General features: G+C 49.9%; 1 protein-coding gene across 11 annotated transcripts in view; it reads left to right on the forward strand.

The window, feature by feature from the left end:
- Window positions 1-20,766, forward strand: part of KTN1 (kinectin 1) — a 158,019-nt gene that overhangs the window by 30,363 nt on the left and 106,890 nt on the right. For all 11 annotated transcript variants that reach the window (XM_077264547.1, XM_077264599.1, XM_077264609.1 and 8 more), the window contains exon 7: window positions 6,753-6,893. In XM_077264547.1, the coding sequence (XP_077120662.1) occupies window positions 6,753-6,893 (141 nt within the window). The remainder of the gene's footprint in view (window positions 1-6,752; window positions 6,894-20,766) is intronic.

Consider the following 20,766-nt stretch of genomic DNA (forward strand, 5'->3'; position numbering starts at 1 on the left):
CACTAATTTTGGGGGTTTTGCTTTTTGCATGTCAGAAATGTTTATTTCTAAATTTTGTGCAGTTATATTGGTTTACCTGGTGAAAATAAACAAGTGAGATGGGAATATATTTGATTTTTATTAAGTTGCCTAATAATTCTGCACAGAAATAGTTACCTGCACAAACAGATATCCTCCTAAGATCCCCAAATCTAAAAAAAAAACCACTCCAACTTCCAAAAATATTAAGCTTTGATATTTGTCTTTTGGGTTGATTGAGAACATAGTTGTTGATCAATAATAAAAAGAATCCTCTAAAATACAGCTTGCCTAATAATTCTGCACACGGTGTAAACTAACCTCTTTTCTCTATCGCCTCTCATTGGGGGACACAGGAACCATGGTTGTATGCTGCTGCCATTAGGAGGCTGACACTATGCACAAAAAAAGTTTGCTCCTCCTCTGCAGTGTACACCCCACCGACTGGCATTATGCACTTCAGTTTAGCTTAGTTGTCAGTAGGAGGTGGACACAGGTCTTTCATTAGACCCTTATATACCTCAATGTGCGTCGTTTTTCTTACAGGTTTTCCGGAGGGATACAGGGTGAACAGTCACACCTGTAGTCCCACAAGGCGGACTATGAGTACGGCGTGTACTGCCACCCCGTATCCTCATAGATCCCTCAGCAGGACCATGATCCTAGCACACAAGCGTGCTTAGAAGTCCGGTCCTGCCTCCGTCCCCCACCCACTCGCCCACCAGAGCCTGTCTGTTGCGCAGACGAGGACGTCCACCATCAGCTCCATGGACGTCTCATCCCTCTTCAGGTTAGTACTGGTGTGGGATGTTTTGGGGTGAGTATTTCCCATCCCAGATCCTCAAAGGGGGGGTGCTTTATTTAGGGGTCTCAGATGCTGGTCGCGTTACATGCGGGCAGCTGCGCGCAGATGTAGGGGCCTTTTTTTCTGGAGCTCGTTTTCCCTTCCCTTCATATGTACTATAGGGAGCCTCCCATCTCTGCAAGCTGCCGCACCGCATCCGTGGCTGCGGCCTCCCTGTTCCGGCGTGACTGCCTTTGCGGACTACCGCGCCGCTTCTTGCCCCTGTGACCACGCTATTCCTGCTCTCAGCGGTCACTTTGCCATCTGTACCAGCGCAGCGGCCGCCGTTTCGGGCACCTGTGGCTGCGCTGCTCCGGCCGCTCTAAGCGCCGCCCTGCCATTTCTCCAGCGCGGCGGCCTTGCCAGACTGCCGCGCCGCTTCCTCCCTGCGGCGCACCGTTCCGACGCCGCGGCCCTCCGTTTCGACACCGCGGCCCTTCACTGGCGGTCACCGGTCTCTAATTTAGGCCCCGGCTTCTACCCAGGCCTACTTCCGGTGCCGGACTCTGCCCCCTTCCCTCTTTCATCGGGCGGGCTTTTCTCCCGCCCGACAATTTCACTGCGGCACCGCCTTTTTCTCCGCCCACTGGCGCCATCTTGGGACTCCTGAACCACGAGTCCCCTCTCTGTACCGACGTTTGACGCCACATCTCAGCGGTCACCATCCGCAGATCGGTCCAAATTGCGGCAGGAGCCCATACCACCCTCCTGCCTAAAGGACTACTTCTCACGGGAGGCCCACCCCATCAAGCCGGACAGCTTCCTCTGGAATCCGTTTTTCGTCTGCCGTGAGTAGCTCTGCACTGCAGACTGACACTCCCCTCTGACCCCCTGTCCCCTAACCCTCTGGCATTTTCAAAATGTCTACCTCTAAAGGGGGCCGCTCTCGTCGTCCTGCTTCTTCCTCCAATTCCTCTGCCTTAGTCAAATACTTTGCATGTTCGTCTTGTAACTGCAAACTTCTCTCAGGTCAGTCCTCTCCACTCTGTCAGGCCTGCAGCAACCAGGCTGGGTTTCCTCTCTGTCATGATTGGTGGCGGATCTAACACGGGTGTCTCAAACTCTGGTGTCCGTGCTGGACCGATTACCCCTGCAGACTCCCGCAGTAGCCAGCGGGTCGCAGGAAGCTCCGTCCAACCCCTCCATTGCAAGCCGCAAAAGGTCCAGACTGGAATGCCGGTCTGAGTCCTCTTCTCGCTCCATCTCACCACATGGTCCTTGACCTTCTCTGCGGTCGACTTCCCCCCGGTCCTCCTCCCCTGAGTCAGGCGAGGCGTTCTCAGATGCGCCTTTGGAGGATGTTTCGGAGCTGGATTCGAACCAACTCGCTACCATGAGGGATATGGTTCAGAATCTCATTGGTGCGATAAATCAAACCTGTGGCATCAAGGAGTCCTCTACGGAACCCGCAGATCAGGCGGTTTCGTTTAGACGCACTAAACCACCTTCCAAGTTTTTCGCTCCTCACCCGGAATTCGAGGAGATTATGACCAGAGAAAGAGAGAACCCGACCAGACGCTTTCAGAGAGGAAAGCGACTTGGCGTTTTATATCCCTTTTCTCTGGAGCTCACCGCTAATTGGACTGCTTCTCCTTCGGTGGATCCTCCGGTTTCCAGACTGTCCACCAACACGGTCCTTCCACTGTCCGGCGGAGCATCTCTGAAGGATTCTAACAATAGTCATAGAATCTTTCGCGAAGTCAGCCTTTGAAACGGCCTCCGCTAGTCTTTGCCCGGCCTTTGCTTCCACTTGGGTTTCAAAATCCATATCCAAATGGGCCAAACAACTCAGACGGGGCTCCACCGGGACAGCTGGCGGAACCTGCCAACCAGATTTCTCACGCGGGTGAATATCTGGTCTCCGCCTCTCCGCTTGTGCGGCTCAGGCGTCCAGCAACTCGATTGCCATCCGCCGGACCGTTTGGCTTAAGGCCTGGCAGGGGGATTTGTCTTCTAAAAAGTCCCTTACCAGCCTGCCTTTTCAGGGGTCTCGTCTCTTTGGTTCTAAGCTGGACCAAATCATTAAGGACGCCACCGGGGGCACAAGTTCTCTTCTTCCCCAGGCCAAACGTCGTCGTCCACCCCCCCCCCGTCAATTTCGGTCTTTTCAGCCTTTTCGTTGCTTCGCGGCGTCAAACTCAGCAGCAACAGAGGCCACAGGCACGTCAGGAGAAGAAGACAGTATCCTTCAGGCCTACTCCTTCCTGGCATCCTTGCTGCTCCCAGGGTAGATCCTCCAGGTCCAGGACTGGAAGATCCACCTCAGCATGACTCTCGGCAAGAACCCAACCCACCTCCCAGGTTGGGCTGTCTCCTCTTCTTCAGGGTTGTCTGGATCTCCTCAGTAGATGACGCATGGGTCAGGGAAGTTGTATCCTCGGGATACAAAATAGAGTTCGTTTCACGACCCCGGAATAGTTTCTTCGAATCCCGACCTCCAAGAGACCCCGCTCTAGTTCCGGGTTTCTTCGCATCCATCGCTTCTCTCCTCAAAGCCGGGGTAATCGTTCCCGTCCCAGAAAAAGAACTGTTCACAGGTTTCTATTCACACCTCTTTGTGGTACCGAAAAAAGACAGCAAGGTTCGTCCCATTCTGGATCTCAAATTACTGAACAGGAGAGTTCGTCTGAAGCACTTCAGGATGGAATCTCTTCGTTCAGTAATTGCTTCCATGGAGGCTCAGGAATTTCTGGGTTCCATAGATATTCAGGACGCCTATCTCCATGTCCTGATATTCCCGGGACATCACCGATTCCTATGCTTTGCGGTGCTCCAGGAACATTTTCAGTTCGTCGCTCTGCCGTTCGGTCTTGCAACCGCCCCAAGAGTTTTCACGAAGATCATGGCGGCGCTGATGGCCATCTTGAGGGTCAGAGGCCTGGTTCTGTTTCCATACCTCGACGACATCCTGATCAAGGCTCCGTCCTTTTCTCAGGCTCACGAAAGCCTGTCCATCGTTCTCGACACCCTAGCCCGCTTCGGGTGGGTCGTCAACCGGAAGAAGTCCTGCGTTATTCCTTCTCGGCGCATCATCTTCCTGGGCATGCTCTTCGACACTCGTCAGACCAAAGTCTTTCTTCCCGAAGACAAGAGATCCATCCTTCGTCGGGACATACTTTTGCTCCAGGGTCCTCGGCCTCCCTCCTTCCGATGGGCCATGAAGGTTCTGGGGAGGATGGTAGCTACATTGGAAGCGATTCCCTTCGCCCAGTTTCATTCGCGACCTCTTCAACAAGCCATTCTGTCTCAGTGGGACAGGTCGGTCTTCTCCCTGGATCGTCCGATCCGACTCTCTTTCCGGGTCAAACGGTCTCTCAACTGGTGGCTGATGTCACCTCTCATCTCCCAGGGCAGGGTCCTTCCTTCCAGTTCACTGGCAAGTGGTGACAACTGATGCCAGCCTGCTCGGCTGGGGTGCGGTGTTTCAACACCTGACGGTACAGGGCCGTTGGTCGGCGCAGGAGTCATCTCTGCTGATCAATGTCCTCGAGATTCGGGCCATTTTTCTGTCCCTCCGTCACTGGGAAAGGCTTCTCAAGGGCCTACCAATCCGAATCCAGACGGACAACGCCAAGTCTGTGGCATATGTCAACCATCAGGTGGGAACTCGGAGCTCCTTGGCCCTTGCCGAGGTATCCAAGATCCTCCTCTGGGCAGAAGCAACGGTTCCGATGATATCCGCGGTGCATATCCCCGGCGTGGACAATTGGGCCGCCGACTTCCTCAGCCGCAAGGGTCTCGCGGCAGGAGAATGGTCCTTGCACCAGGAAGTCTTCCATCAGATTTGTCTTCGATGGGGGATTCCGAATGTGGACCTCACGGCATCTCGTACGAACAGGAAGGCTCCTCAGTTCGTCTCCAGGTCTCGCGATCCTCTTGCAGTGGGCGTCAACGCTCTGGCCATTCCTTGGTCACGGTTCCTGCTGCCCTACCTGTTCCCACCCCTTCCCTTGCTTCCCAAACTGTTGAAAAAGATCAAGGCGGAAGGGGTGCCTGTCATTCTGATCGCCCCGGATTGGCCCAGGAGAGCTTGGTTCGTGGAGATAGTCAACCTTCTCGCGGACACCCCCTGGCGCCTTCCAGACAGGCCCGATCTGCTGTCTCAGGGTCCGATCTGCCATCCGAATTCTCGGTCGCTCAGTTTAACGGCGTGGCTGTTGAGACCACAGTTCTAAGAGCGTCCGGCCTTTCGGACCGGGTGATTCACACCATGATCCAGGCTAGGAAGCCTTCGTCTTCCAGGATCTACTATCGCACCTGGAAGGCTTACTTCCGTTGGTGCGAGTCCAACCGCGTTTCATCTTTGTCCTTTTCCCTGCCTTCCATCTTGGCCTTCCTTCAGGCAGGACTGGATTCGGGCCTTGCTCTTAGTTCCCTAAAGGGCCACATTTCTGCGCTCTCCATCCTTTTTCAGAAGACTTTATCTTCTCGGCCACAGGTTAAGACCTTCCTTCAAGGATCAGCCCATGCTGTCCCTCTGTATAGGGCTCCGGTGGATTCATGGGATTTAAATCTGGTCCAGGACGTTCTCAGGGTTTCCCCCTTTGAGCCTCTCAGGGAGATTCCCCTGTCAGTTCTATCGTGGAAGGTGGCCTTTCTTGTGGCCATCACTTCTATCCGCCGCGTTTCCGAGTTGGCGGCCCTCTCTTGCCGACTCCCGTTCTTGGTCATTCACCAAGACAAGGTGGTCCTCAGGCTTCCGCCTTCCTTCCTAAGGTGGTTTCTACCTTCCACCTCAACGAGGACATGGTTCTACCTTCCTTTTGTCCAGCTCCGACTCATCCTCTGGAGCGATCGTTGAACAAGCTGGACCTCGTCAGGGCAGTGAGGATCTACCTGGATAGAACGTCCGCATTCCGGAAGACGGATTCTCTTTTCGTCATTCCTGATGGCATGCGTAGAGGCCTACCGGCTTCTAAAGCGACTATTGCTCGCTGGACCATAACGGCAATTCTGGAGGCTTACCTGGTCAAGAAGAGTGTCCCGTCCTGGAATAAAGGCTCACTCTACCCGGGCAGTCGGCGCCTCCTGGGCGGTGCACCACAGGGCTTCCGCCCTACAGCTTTGCAAAGCGGCAACCTGGTCTTCCATCCACATGTTCGCCAAATTTTACAAGGTCCATACCTACGCTTCGGCGGACGCCAGCCTAGGCAGAAGGATCTTGCAGGCGGCAGTGGTGAGTCCTCTGACCTGATGGAAGTCCGTTTTTCCCACCCTAGGGACTGATTGGGACGTCCCATGGTTCCTGTGTCCCCCAATGAGAGGCGATAGAGAAAACAGGATTTTTGGTTGCTTACCGTAAATTCTGTTTCTCGGAGCCTCCATTGGGGGACACAGCACCCTCCCATGTTACTCAGTTTCTGTTCACGTTTACAGTTCTCATGTTTGTGGTTATGTTGTTCAACCTTCTTGTTTTTCTCCTACTGCTTTCTCACTAATTGAAGTGCTTAATGCCAGTCGGTGGGGTGTACACTGCAGAGGAGGAGCTAACTTTTTTTGTGCATAGTGTCAGCCTCCTAGTGGCAGCAGCATACACCCATGGTTCCTGTGTCCCCCAATGGAGGCTCCGAGAAACAGATTTTACGGTAAGCAACCAAAAATCCTGTTTTTCTCATCTTTCAGGATACATCGGGGGCTTATCTACTGCCTTACAGAATGCTGAAAATTAGCCCCTGATGCCGGAGGGCTTAACTCACCTTCGATTTTGGGGGTGACAGGTTCCCTTTAACACGAAGTGCAGCCAGTCGACAGGATTTTTTTTTTCCAAGACTGGAAAACTCCTTTAACTTGCCGTCAAAGTTTCTCATATTTATTAGGATCTAGTGTTTTGATTTTTACAGTATGGACTTGGACTTTTAAAAAAATGTACTTTTTATTTCTTTTGTTATAGGAACTGGTAGTGGAGAAGCAAAAATCAAACCTGGTGGAAGCAAAAGCGAGAGAACGCATCAGCCTGTTAGAGAAAGAACATGGCGTTTTCCAGACCAAGATCCATGGCAGTTATCAGGAAGCTCAGCAAATGCAGCATAAAGTAAGGATCAGAAAAGCTAATGAGTGCAAATATCTAAAAAGTGCCCATGGGTGGCAGAGCATGCCTAGTTTTGGCTGACGCTGAGCGTACACATAAAATATTGCTGTGTGCATTAAAAAAATAGATCCAAGGTATTTCCTATTATGACAATTCTGCCCCTGCGTATAATAGAGGGAGTCACAGAACTGGCCATTAATTATTGGTAGCGTAATGGAGTGTATATAAAGCCTAATGCAAACTCTGAGCGATTCTCAGCACAAGGCCTATTATATGTGCTGATGTACTTGGCCTTTAGCCCACAGTTCATGGCCCTTTATTCTTAACATCTCAGGCTATAAATATGTCTCTTTACCATGCTTGACGTTTTTCTGCTGTTTTAAAAAAACAAAAACAAAAAAAAAAAACACAATGTAAATGTTGAGGCGTGCAGGAAGTTGTGTCTCCTGTTATATTACATCCCATCCTGTGCATTCTCCATTCCTGACCTGAATATGCAGCGGGGGATTTTCTGGAATGAAAATCTGCTGTGTGTTACATTGACCGTGTAGTGGACGAGATGTTTCTATCTTATTCACAGAATGTAGAGAAAATGTGCAGCGTTAAAGGGGTTCTCTGGCGTTTTGCTACAAGTCTGCAGTCGCTCTATATGACTGCACACTTGTGAATACTCAGATCGTGTGCACTGCACACTGTGAGGATTCTACACTGCCGGAAGCAGGTGGTCATATGACCGCAAGTATTTGCATACTTCTGGAAACATTCTGACTAGTCGTGTTCAGCCTTGCCTGATACACTTGCATTGAACGCGGCTGTGCATGTCTAGTTTGCACTTGACTGCATGTATGCAAATCACATATTTGCAGTCACGGTCCGCACATTGAGGAGTCACATGTAGTGACTGCAGACTTGGAACCTAAGGCCGGAAAACCACTTCACCTCAATGCCGACATCCACAGCCTTTTCATGGTTTGCAATGCAAAAGGATGAAGTTTGCTGTAAATCTGCAGCATTTTTCTTGCAAAATTTGCACAATTTTGTGCAGCGGAAATAACCCATGTAGATGGCACTCCCGGAGGGCCGATTGGACAACTTCTTTAATTGCAGGGAGTTTGTCGTGGCACACTAGTTATTGTATGGTGGTAAGCAGACTGAAACGGCGTTTCTGAACAGTCGCCAGATAGTAGATACCGATAAGTAATAGTTGAATTGGGGATCTGTAGTGCTCTGTCCATCACTATTCTCTCCTTTGTGAGCTCTGCCTTGATGCATCCTCACTTCTACTCCTTAATGTCAGCCCTAACCCTTCTGCCACTTTAAATAACCTCACACGCAGATGTGACATTTATAGCTTCGGACTGAATCATGGCTCAGCTTCCTTTTAATACCAAAGCAGAACGTAAGCCGAGAACAGATGGTGCCCCCGAGACATCTTTCAGCGTACCTGGCTGTGTAGATATGCACTTATAAATAACCCGTGACCTCCCATGGATACTCTGATGGCTCTGTTATTTCACAGGGGGAGGGAGCAGATACAGGAAACCAGACAAAGCTAGGGAGCTACAACAAGACTTCTCGGTGTGTGTTTTTTTTTTGTTTTTTTTTTGTAATCTTTCAGGTTCCTTTAAATATTTGCTAAACTTTTTAAAAGTTTTTGAACTAGTACAGAAAATAATGAAACTTTATTATAATAATTTTAACATCAGATACTGTACAATTCACATAATTAGAAATGAACCCTTTCCCGAAACAGCACCATTGGAGCTACGTTCCCGAAAATTGCGGTGTGTGTATATATGTATTTAAACTGTAAAGTGCTGCGGAATATGTTGGCGCTATATAAAGATGATTATTATGTATATATGTATGTATGTATGTATGTATGTGTGTGTATATATACACTGCTCAAAAAAATAAAGGGAACACTTAAACAGAATATAACTCCAAGTGATTGTTTGACAATCAATTTCATATGATGTTGTGCAAATGGAATAGACAACTGATGGAAATTATTGGCAATTATCAAGACACACTCAGTAAAGAAGTGGTTCTGCAGGTGGGGACCACAGACCGCATCTCAGTACCAATGCTTTCTGGCTGATGTTTGGGTCACTTTTGAATGTTGGTTGTGCTTTCACACTCGTGGTAGCATGAGACTGACTCTACAACCCACACAAGTGGCTCAGGTAGTGCAGCTCATCCAGGATGGCACATCAATGCGAGCTGTGGCAAGAAGGTTTGTGTCTGTCAGCGTAGTGTCCAGAGGCTGGAGGTGCTACCAGGAGACAGGCCAGTACACCAGGAGACGTGGAGGGGGCCGTAGGGGGGGGCAACAACCCAGCAGCAGGACCGCTACCTCAGCCTTTGTGCAAGGAGGAACAGGAGGAGCACTGGCAGAGCCCTACAAAATGACCTCCAGCAGGCCACAAATGTGCATGTGTCTGCTCAAACGGTTAGAACCCGACTCCATGAGGATGGTCTGAGTGCCCGACGTCCACAAATGGGGGTTGTGCTCACAGCCCAACACCGTGCAGAACATCAGGATTGGCAAATTCGCCACTGGCGCCCTGTGCTCTTCACAGATGAAAGCAGGTTCACACTGTGCACATGTGACAGACGTGACAGAGTATGGAGACGCTGTGGAGAGCGATCTGCTGCCTGCAACATCCTTCAGCATGTCCGGTTCGGCAGTGGGTCAGTAATGGTGTGGGGTGGCATTTCTTTGGAGGGCCGCACAACCCTCCATGTGCTCGCCAGAGGTAGCCTGACTGCCATTAGGTACCGAGATGAGATCCTCAGACCCCTTGTGAGACCATATGCTGGTGCGGTTGGCCCCGGGTTCCTCCTAATGCAGGAAAATTCCAGACCTCACATGTGGCTGGAGTGTGTCAGCAGTTCCTGCAAGATGAAGGCATTGAAGCTATGGACTGGCCCGCCCGTTCCCCAGACGTGAATCCGATTGAACACATCTGGGACATCATGTCTCGCTCCATCCACCAACGTCATGTTGCACCACACTGTCCAGGAGTTGGCGGATGCTTTAGTCCAGGTCTGGGAGGAGATCCCTCAGGAGACCATCCGCCGCCTCATCAGGAGCATGCCCAGGTGTAGGGAGATCATACAGGCATGTGGAGGCCACACACACTACTGAGCATCATTTCCTTGTCTTGAGGCATTTCCACTGAAGTTGGATCAGCCTGCAATTTGATTTTCCACTTTGATTTTGAGCATCATTCCAACTCCAGACCTCCATGGGATATAAGTTGTGATTTACATTGATCATTTTTAGGTTTTACTGTTCTCAACGCATTCCACTATAAAATGAAAAAAGATTTACAACTGGAATATTTCATTCATTGATATCTAGGATGTGGAATTTTGGTGTTCCCTGTATTTTTTTGAGATATATATAATCACGCCATGATCGCCTGGATTTACTATGAGCGCCGCCCCGATCAAATGAGGGTGTAAGCTCTATATGAGAGTTTACACCCTGCAGCAACACCCATTATCGTTGCTAGCACCGATTGCGGTCGTTTAAACCCTCTGATGCCTCTGTCAATAGTGGCAGCTACATCGCAGGAACACAGAGGGAGCTCCCTCTATCAGTAGAACGCGATGCGATCACGTTATGCCGATGGTCTCCATGGTGACCCCGAGCCAAAAGATGGCCATGGGGTCATCATGCTCAGAGCACGAGCTGACACGTCTCCTCCCTGCGTCTCAGTTGCAGACGCATTGCAGAGTATTAGATCAGCTATCCGTCATTGTGAAGCTGATGTCCTATAGTGTGACAATATAAAAAAAAAATTGTTAAAAATTGTAAAATGAATTTTAAAGAATAACAAAATAAAGAAAAAAAAGAAAATATAATGGATCCAATAAATAAATTTGTTAGGAGAAAAAAAGTATACATTTGATATTGCCACTCCCAGAATGACCTGACCTATAAAACTGTCATACTAGTTAACCCCTTCAGTGACCGCCATTAAAAAAATAAATAAAAAAACAGGCAAAAAACTATGCTTTTTATGCCGCGGAACAAAAAGTGGAATAAAATGTGATCAAAAAGATGAATGTAAATGAAAATGGTATCTGAGAATGTCACCTTGTGCTGCAAAAGGCAATGTACCATACAATGCAGTTAGTAGAAAAATAACTTATAGCGCTCAGAATAATGCGCTGCAAAAACCTTTTTTTTCTATAAAAGTTTTTGGTTAAAAGTTCCAAAAAAAAAAAAAAAAAAAGATATAAATGAGGTATCACTGTTATCGTACTGACTCAAAGAATAACGCTGCTTTATCAATTTTACCACACGCGGAACAATCTAACCACCCACCCCCACCAAAAAAAAAATGCCTCAATTGCTGTATTCTGTTCATTCTGTCTCCCAAAAATCGGAATAGAAAGCGATCAAATATGTCATGTGCTTGAAAATTGTACCAATGAAAACATCAACTTGTCCCCAAAAAACAAGCCCTCACGTGACTCTGGACCAAAATATGGAAAAATTACAGCTATGAAAATGTGACAGTGCAAAAACTAGTTTAAGCAAAAAAAGTATTTTAGTGTGACAGCAGTCAAACATAAAAACCCAATATAAATCTGGTATCACCTGTAATCGCACAGACCCAAAGAATAAAGTCGTCTAGTCAATTATACCACATGAGAAACAGCGTAAAAATGAAATAAAACCAATTCTTCACCTGCTGATGATTTTTTATACTGCTTCTCAAAGATTGCAGTAAGGCGCACATTTCTCCTGCGCTCTACTCTGAGTGCTTACACTGGGATTTGTGTAAATCTCTGAAATACTTGATTCCCTATAATGAGGGAGATGGAGGCATTGTGGACGTCGTCTGGCCTATGAATCGGCGCTGTCTGTCTTCTTAGGCGGGAATAAAAGCGCAGTCCGCTACAGTTTTGTGCACTTAAAAGGACACCACTGAACAAAGGCCAGACAGACATCTGAATGGATCCCTCGAGGGCCTCATCTGAATTAAGTCACTCATAGATTTTGATGGAAACACCAAAGTGCTCAGTGTAGTGTGCTGGATAAATGTGATCCAAAATGTTATGTAAATGCTTCATCTCAATCCAAAAAAGTCCCCACTCAGGTCTTTCATCTGTTAGTGGAAATATAGGGGCTTCCACATTTTTGGTAGTACAAAGGCTCTGTATAAGCGCTATGGCTCGTATCCCCCTCCACAAGGAAATCCAGCAAGTTCTGCTTTCCCAAATCCAAATGCCCCCTCCCTTCTGAGCCCAAGTGTGCCTAAACCACATTTAGCGCCCACATGTTTGGCATTTCTATAGTGATGAGAGGCAGCCTAATTTACAGGTGTGCGTCTCCAGAAGAATGAGCTGGGCATAACGTACTGGTGACTGCAAGGAGCAACATCCACTTCTGCGTGTTTCTGAAAAATACCCATGGAGTCAAAATCATCACTACACCTATAGATAAATTCCTAAAGGGGTATAATTTCCAAAATGGGGTCACTTGGGGGGGGGGTTCTGCTTATCTAGCACTTGGGGGCTCTTTATATGAAGTCAGCAAATTATTCTAGGAAAATCTGCACTCCAGCAGGCAAATAGCGATGTGTCCCTCCCGAAGTCTCGCCTTGTGGCTAAGCAGTACTGTACAGCCATATATGAGGTATTTCTACATTCAGCAGAAATTGTGGGACAAATTTTGGTGCCCTTTTTTTTACCCATTTCTCAGTGTGAAGCTGTAAAATCTGGGGCTAAGACAAACTTTTGGTGGTAAAAATATAATTATTTTTCTCCTACGCCTCATTGGGGGACACAGGACCATGGGTGTTATGCTGCTGCCACTAGGAGGACACTAAGTAAACAGAAAGATTAACTCCTCCTCTGCAGTATACACCCCTTCACTGGCTACAATTTCCCAGTTCTTGCTTAGTGTCTGTAGGAGGCACTTGGGTCTATTTTTAGACCCCAATTTTCTTATTTTAATTTTTATTTTAATTTTCTGTAAATTTTTATTTTTTATTTAACGGAGTGAAGGGGGCGACGGATCCCTTTTTTATAGGGCCCGCTCTCCCCCGAACCAGCAACAGGCGAGTATACCTCCCCGTCCCTCTCCTGCGACGCTGGAGCACGCCAATTTTACCGGGGCGACTGTTCCCACTTGGTCCCGATCTCCCTTCCCCCCTGCTGCGGCGAGCACACAGTCCGCTCTGATGTACCTCTCCGGGGGCCCCAAGACAAGGCCCACTATGGCGTTGCACAGGGTTATTCCATTGCCCTGCAACACTTCAGAAGGTGTAAGCTGAAGAGGATCTTGAAGAAGGGAGGAAGTGCAGCGCACAGCTGTCAGGGGGACCGGCTACCGGAGGGCACTGTAAGTACATCCCTCCTGCCCCCCGAAGCTCAGGGGGGCGCCGGCGTTACCTGCGGGAGTCCCTGGGGAGAGGCGCCGGCGGTCGGGGACCTGCGCTGTCAGCGACACCCTTTGCGGCCTCACCGCCGCACATCGCCGGGCAGGCCGGAAATTTAGTCCCCGGCTTTTCGGCCCGAGTAGGCCTCAGTGGGCAGGTACCTCCCACGGCCGCAAAAACCCCGCCCCCCTTTTCGGCGCTTCTCGTCTGGGACGAGAGGCGCCCTGCAGTTCTCGGGGGCCATATTTCTTCCTCTCTGCAAGGTGGCCCACGCATCCACCTGCAGCTCAAGAACCGCCACGGCTCATTCCTCCCCGGGGACACAGACACAGGATCGTGGGTAAGCTGCTTCAAGAAAGCTTAACCCTTTCCCTGCATACTACCCCGCTCTGTCTCTAAAAGACACTGTCTCAATCCAAGGAGACCAAAAGGGTAACAAGAAGCACACAGTGTTTTTCACTGTTTGTGCCACTTGCAATACGGCGCTGCCCCGAGCTTACAGCAGCCCGCTGTGTGCGGATTGTGTCACAGCCTCTGTGCAGCCACCTGCCGCCGATATCGCCGCTGAAGCCGCAGCCGCCGATCCTGTAGAGCCTAGTCCCCCGGAGTGGGCAGCTACTCTGTCACGGTCCATGGCTTCCCTGGTTAGGGCAATTGACTCCCTCCGGGGCCCCCCTCCAAGTCAGACCGCGGAGGATTCAGATGATCCATCCTCCAGCAGGGGGCGTACCCTGTCACTTTCTACCCGGGATTCTAGAAAACGGGTTCACGTTTCGTCCCCTGACCATAGGTCGGCGGGTCCTTCAGCGCCTGCAAGCTCTGCTTCCCGGTCCCCTTCCCCAAACCCAAACGACTCTGAATATGAGTCTGACAATTCCTACTTTCAGGAATCCTCTCCCTCCCAAGAGTCTCTCGACTCTCTCATCGAGGAAGTCAACCAGACCCTGAAGGTGACTGAGGACTCCGTATCCGCACCCGAACACGCGGTGTCTTTCAAAAAGACTAAACGTGTTCAAAAGGTTTTTGTCACTCACCCTGAGTTTAAGGAGATTGTACAAAAACATAGGGACCGTCCAGATAAATGCTTCATAGGGCAAAAGTCCATCAAGGCCAAATATCCTTTTTCTCGGGAACTGATCAAGGACTGGCTGCAGTCCCCTTCAGTGGACCCGGCTGTGTCACAGCTCGCGTCAAAAACCATCCTGTCTCTCTCTGACGGTTCCTCCGTTAAGAACCCCTCTGACCGCCAGATTGACTATCTGGCTCGCTCCGTCTTTGAGGCCACAGGAGCCTCTCTCTTCCCTTCCTTCGCCGCTTCTTGGGTGGCTAAGGCTATGGTCTCTTGGACCGAGACACTTTCCTCGACCATCCAAGTTAGTGACTTATCTCCAGAAGCCATCAATCTGGCTAACCAGATAGCCCAGGCCGGGGACTTCATGGTCAGCGCCTCAATAGACGCAGCTAATTGCGCCGCTCAGGCAGCCGCCAATGCAATCTCCATCAGGAGAGCCCTGTGGCTCAGGGATTGGCGACCAGATTCGGCTTCCAAGCGTTCTTTGACAGCCCTGCCTTACCAGGCTGGTTGGTTATTTGGAGAAAAATTAGACCAGATGATCTCGGATGCCACCGGGGGAAAAAGTAAATTTCTCCCACAGCAAAAGCCTACCCGGCCTTTTCGGTACCAACAGCAACCTCCATTTCGGCCTTTTCTTCAAAATGCCAACTGGTCTTCTACATCCTCTGCCTCCGCATCAGGACGCGGTTCGCGCGGTGGCCGAGGCGCCCAGGTCTCTTACAGACCAAACCGTAACTGGAAACCCAGACCGAGACCACACGGGTCTAAGGGATCAACATCCCATAGATCCTCCCAATGACTCCTTGCATCATCCGGAGGGCACCAACAAAGTAGGCGGACGCCTGCTCTTGTTCCATCAAGCCTGGCTCTCAGTCGTTTCCGACGGATGGGTCAGGGAACTGGTGTCCACCGGATACAAAATAGAATTTTCCTCCCCTCCACCCATGCGTTTCTTCCAGTCTTGCCCGCAAAAGTCAAAGGCCACAGCGTTCCTCCAGGCAATACGGGCTCGGGCTCTACAAAGGGACGGAGTCATCATTCCGGTCCCCCTAGAACAAAGATTCAAGGGTTTCTATTCGAATCTATTCGTGGTCCCCAAAAAGGACGGATCGCTACGCCCGATCCTAGACCTCAAACTCCTAAACAAATTTGTCAAAATCCGACACTTCAGAATGGAATCTCTCCGTTCTGTGGTCGCGTCTATGGAAAAAGGAGAATTCCTGGCGTCCATAGACATCAAGGATGCTTACCTGCACATACCAATCTTTCCTCCGCACCAACAGTTCCTCCGCTTCGCATTTCGCGGAGAACACTTCCAATTTGTTGCCTTGCCCTTCGGTCTCGCCACCGCTCCCAGAGTCTTTACGAAGGTCATGGCGGCTGCCATGGCCATTCTTCATTCCAGGGGAGTTGTGGTACTGCCGTACCTGGACGACCTGCTGATAAAAGGTTCTTCTTACCTAGCCTGCGAGGAGTCCGTCGCTCTCACGGTGGATACTCTCTCTCGCCTGGGTTGGAAGATAAACTTCCAAAAATCCTCTCCAGTTCCGGCACAACGGATCTCTTTTCTTGGGATGACACTGGACACTTTTCGCGGTCTGGTCATCCTCCCTCTAGACAAGGCCTTGGCCTTGCAGCGGGGAGCTCAGGGCCTTTCCCGCCCAGTCTCCCACTCCATTCGATTCATCATGCGCGTTCTCGGGCAGATGGTAGCTGCCATAGAAGCGGTTCCATTCGCGCAATTTCATCTCCGTCCCCTACAACTTGCGCTGCTCTCGGCATGGGACGGCAATCCGTTGTCCCTCGACCGCCGATTCCTCCTGTCCCCACGGGTCAGGAAGACCCTCAGGTGGTGGACGCTGAAGTCCTCCCTATCCCTAGGAAGGTCTTTTCTCCCGGTGCAGTGGCTGGTGGTGACCACCGATGCCAGCCTCATAGGCTGGGGGGCGGTTTTCAACCATCACACAGCTCAAGGACGGTGGTCCACTCGAGAGTCCCGTATTCCCATCAATCTCCTGGAAATACGAGCTATCAGGCTAGCATTGTTCCAGTTTCACCATCTTCTGGCTGGTCACCCAGTCAGAATCCAGTCCGACAACGCCACGGCCGTGGCGTACATCAACCGCCAAGGGGGAACCCGCAGCAAGACGGCTATGCTCGAGGTGTCCCACATTCTTCGTTGGGCCGAGTCCAACCATTCGCCCATCTCAGCGATCCACATTCCAGGTGTGGAGAATTGGGCGGCGGACTTCCTCAGCCGCCAGGGTCTCGCTTCCGGCGAGTGGTCCCTTCACCCGGAGGTTTTCCAGCAGATTTGTCATCGCTGGGGGACCCCGGATGTGGATCTCATGGCATCCAGAATGAACAACAAGGTTCCACAATTCTTTGCACGGTCCCTCGACCCACGGGCCCTCGGAGTGGACGCCCTGGTCTTGCCTTGGCGCCAATTCCGCCTCCCGTACATTTTTCCCCCTCTTCCCCTGCTGCCGAGGGTCATCAAGAAGATCAGAGCAGAGGGGGTACCAGTGGTCCTCGTCGCGCCTGATTGGCTGCGTCGGGCATGGTATGCGGAACTGGTTCAGCTGGTCGCCGACGCCCCCTGGCGTCTTCCAGATCGCGTGGATCTCCTTTCACAGAGCCCAATTTACCACCAGAACTCAGGGGCCCTGTCTTTGACGGCCTGGCCGTTGAATCCTGGATTCTAGGCCAAGCGGGTTTCACCCCCAAGGTGTCTTCCACCATGATCAGGGCTAGGAAACCCGTATCCATGCGCAGTTATCACCGTACCTGGCGAATTTTCTTCTCATGGTGCGACACACAGGGGCGATCTCCCCTAGTATTTTCTGTCCCTGCCATATTGGAGTTTCTCCAATCTGGCCTGGACTCGGGACTTGCTCTCAGTTCTCTAAAAGGTCAGGTTTCGGCATTGTCAGTACTCTTCCAGCGAAAAATCGCCAATAGATTGCCGGTCAGAACTTTTTTCCAGGGGGTTTCCCGTGTGGCGCCTCCCTACAGAATGCCTTTGGATCCGTGGGATCTTAATTTGGTTCTCGGAGCTCTTCAAGAGACTCCCTTCGAACCGCTATCGGACGTTTCCCTGACCTTCCTTTCTTGGAAGGTAGTTTTCCTAGTGGCTATTACGTCCATCAGACGGGTCTCGGAGCTAGCGGCACTTTCCTGCCGCCCTCCGTTTCTAATTTTTCATCCGGACAAGGCAGTGTTGAGAACCTCTCCCGTTTTTCTTCCCAAGGTCGTTTCTCCTTTCCACCTCAATGAGGAGATTGTTTTGCCTTCGTTCTGTCCGGCTCCAGTCCATCGCATTGAAAAGGCTCTGCACACTCTTGATGTGGTGAGGGCTCTTCGTCGGTACGTCTCAAGGACGGCTCCCTTCCGCACGTCGGATGTCCTGTTTGTACTTCCAGAAGGGTCCAGGAAGGGTTCTCCCGCTTCCAAAGCTACTCTAGCTAAGTGGATTCGGTTAGCCATTCAAGAATCCTATCGTGTCCGGGGTGTGCCTATCCTGGCTGGGATCAAGGCCTATTCTACTCGGTCGGTGGGCGCCTCGTGGGCCATTCGGCACCAGGCGTCAGCACAGCAGGTCTGCAAGGCTGCGACATGGTCCAGTTTGCACACTTTCACCAAACATTACCACATTCATTCTCTCTCTTCTGCAGACGCCGCCCTTGGCAGGCGCATTCTGCAAGCGGCAGTTCCTTAGCCGTAAGTCAGTGGTACATGGGGTATTAGCATATTGCTACCCACCCAGGGACTGCTTTGGTATGTCCCATGGTCCTGTGTCCCCCAATGAGGCGTAGGAGAAAAGGAGATTTTTGTGTACTCACCGTAAAATCTTTTTCTCCGAGCCACTCATTGGGGGACACAGCACCCACCCTGTTAGCCTGTTTGGCTTGTTGTTGTTACTTCTTCGTTTTTGACATAGGTTGTCATTGTTCATGCTCCTACTGCTTTACTACCGAACTGGGAAATTGTAGCCAGTGAAGGGGTGTATACTGCAGAGGAGGAGTTAATCTTTCTGTTTACTTAGTGTCCTCCTAGTGGCAGCAGCATAACACCCATGGTCCTGTGTCCCCCAATGAGTGGCTCGGAGAAAAAGATTTTACGGTGAGTACACAAAAATCTCCTTTTTTCTTCACTGCCCAATGGTATAATATTCTGTGACCCACCCGTGGTGTCAATATAATCACTGCACCCCTAGATAAATTGAGATGTGTAGTTTGTAAAATGGGGTAACTTATGGAGGGTTCTACTGTTCGGGTACCTCGGGGGCTTTACCAATATGACATTGAACCCTCAAACCAGTGCTCAAAATCTGAACTCCAATATGGCACTCTTCCCTTCCGACCTTTGCACTGTGCCTCAAAAGTAGTTTTCCTGAGGAATTGGTGTACTCGGAAGAATTCGCACAACAAATCTTTGGGTCCATTTTTTCCGTTAACCATGTAAAAAGAACAAATTTGGGGCTAATAACATTTTTATGGGAATTTTTTTTTATTTTCACAGCTCAACATTATAAACTTTTGTGAAGCACATGGGATTTCAAGGTGCTCAACTATTTTCCAAAATGGAGTCACTTGTGGGGCGTTTGCACTGTTTAGGCACATCAGGGGCTCTCCAAACGCAATATAGCGTCCGCTAATTATTCCAGCAGAGTTTACATTCAAAAAGTCAAATGGCTTTCCTTCCCTTCTGAGCCCTGCCATACGCCAAAACAGTAGTTTTTCCCCATATATGGGGTATCTGTGCACTCAGGCAGAAATGGACCCCAACATTTGTTGTGCAATTTCTCCTGCTACCCTTGCGAAAATAAAATTAGGCTCTGAAGTAAAATTTTTGTGAAAGTGTTCATTTTTTTCCTTCCACACTCCATTAATTCATGTGAGGCACCTGAAGGGTGCAGTTTTTAGAATGGTGATCACTTTTTTAGTATTTCCATTCATATAGGCCCCTCAAAGTCACTTCAAATGTAATGTGGTCTCAAAAAGTAATGATTTGTAATTTTGTTGGTAAATTGAGAAATCGCTGGCCAACTTTTGACCCTTATAACTTCCTAACAAAAATGTTTTTTAATTGTTCTGATGTAAAGTAAACATGTGGGAAGTTTTATTTATTAACTATTTTGTGTGAATTGACTCTGATTTTAAGGGCAATTAAATTAAAAGTTTGAAAATTGCAAAATTTTCCAAATTTTTCCCACATTTTTGATATTTTCACAAATGCAAGTCATATTGAAGAAATTTTAGCACTATCATGAAGTACAATTTGTGAGATCCATTGAAGCGTTCCAGCGTTATTACCTCATAAAGTGACAGTGGTCAGAATTGTAAAATTTGGCCTGTCAGGAAGGTGAAAACAGGCTTTGAGGTGAAGGGTATAAAGTCAGTATTTTTTTTCCCCATTTTTATTAATTTTTTTTTATTGTAGAAGAATGCTCGCAAATACAAAAACATACATTACTATATACCTAGAAAATTGGAGCCTTGTATGTTTTATCACTCACTGTATTGACTAGAACTATAATCCCTCCCCAAAAATTGTTAAAAAAAACCCTCCCAAATATAAATATTGTAGAAAATTGGAACCTTGTTGTATGGAGGTGGCCTTGGTGGACAGTATTTGTGTGGGGAGGAGGTGGCCTTGGTAGACAGTATTTGTGTGGGGAGGAGGCAGCCTCGGTAGACATTATTTGCTTGGGGAGGAGAGAGAGAGGGCCTTGGTGGACAGGCATTGTAAGGGGGGAGGAGGCGACCTTGGTGGATAGGCGGGCGTTGTAAGGGAGGAGGAGGCAGCCTTGGTGGATAGGCGGGCGTTGTAAGGGAGAGGAGGCGACATTGGTGGACAGTTGTTGTAAGGAGGGAGGAGGCAGCCTTGGTGGACAGGCATTGTCGGGGAGGAGGTGGCCTTGCTGGACAAGCGTTGAGGAGGCGGCCTTGGTGGATAGGAATTGCTGGGGGAGGAGGCGGCCTTGGTGGACATTAGTTGTAGGGGGAGGAGGCGACCATGGTGGACTGGAGATGCTGGGGGAAGGAGGCGGCCTTCGTGGACATGAGTTGTCAGGGGGAGGAGGTGGCCTTGCTGGACAAGCGTTGAGGAGGCGGCCTTGGTGGATAGGAATTGCTGGGGGAAGAGGTGGCCTTGGTGGACAGGAGTTGCTGTGGAGGAGGCTGCCTTGGTGGACATTAGTTGTATAGGGAGGAGGCGGCCTTGGTGGACTGGAGATGCTGGGGGAAGGAGGCGGCCTTCGTGGGCAGGAGTTGTCAGGGGGAGGAGGTGGCCTTGCTGGACAAGCGTTGAGGAGGCGGCCTTGGTGGATAGGAATTGCTGGGGGAAGGAGGTGGCCTTGAAGGGCATAGGAGTTGTGGGTGGGGGCAGCCGAGTTGTG

The sequence above is a fragment of the Ranitomeya variabilis genome, chromosome 1, assembly GCF_051348905.1.
Source record: "Ranitomeya variabilis isolate aRanVar5 chromosome 1, aRanVar5.hap1, whole genome shotgun sequence".
Classification (NCBI taxonomy): domain Eukaryota; kingdom Metazoa; phylum Chordata; class Amphibia; order Anura; family Dendrobatidae; genus Ranitomeya; species Ranitomeya variabilis.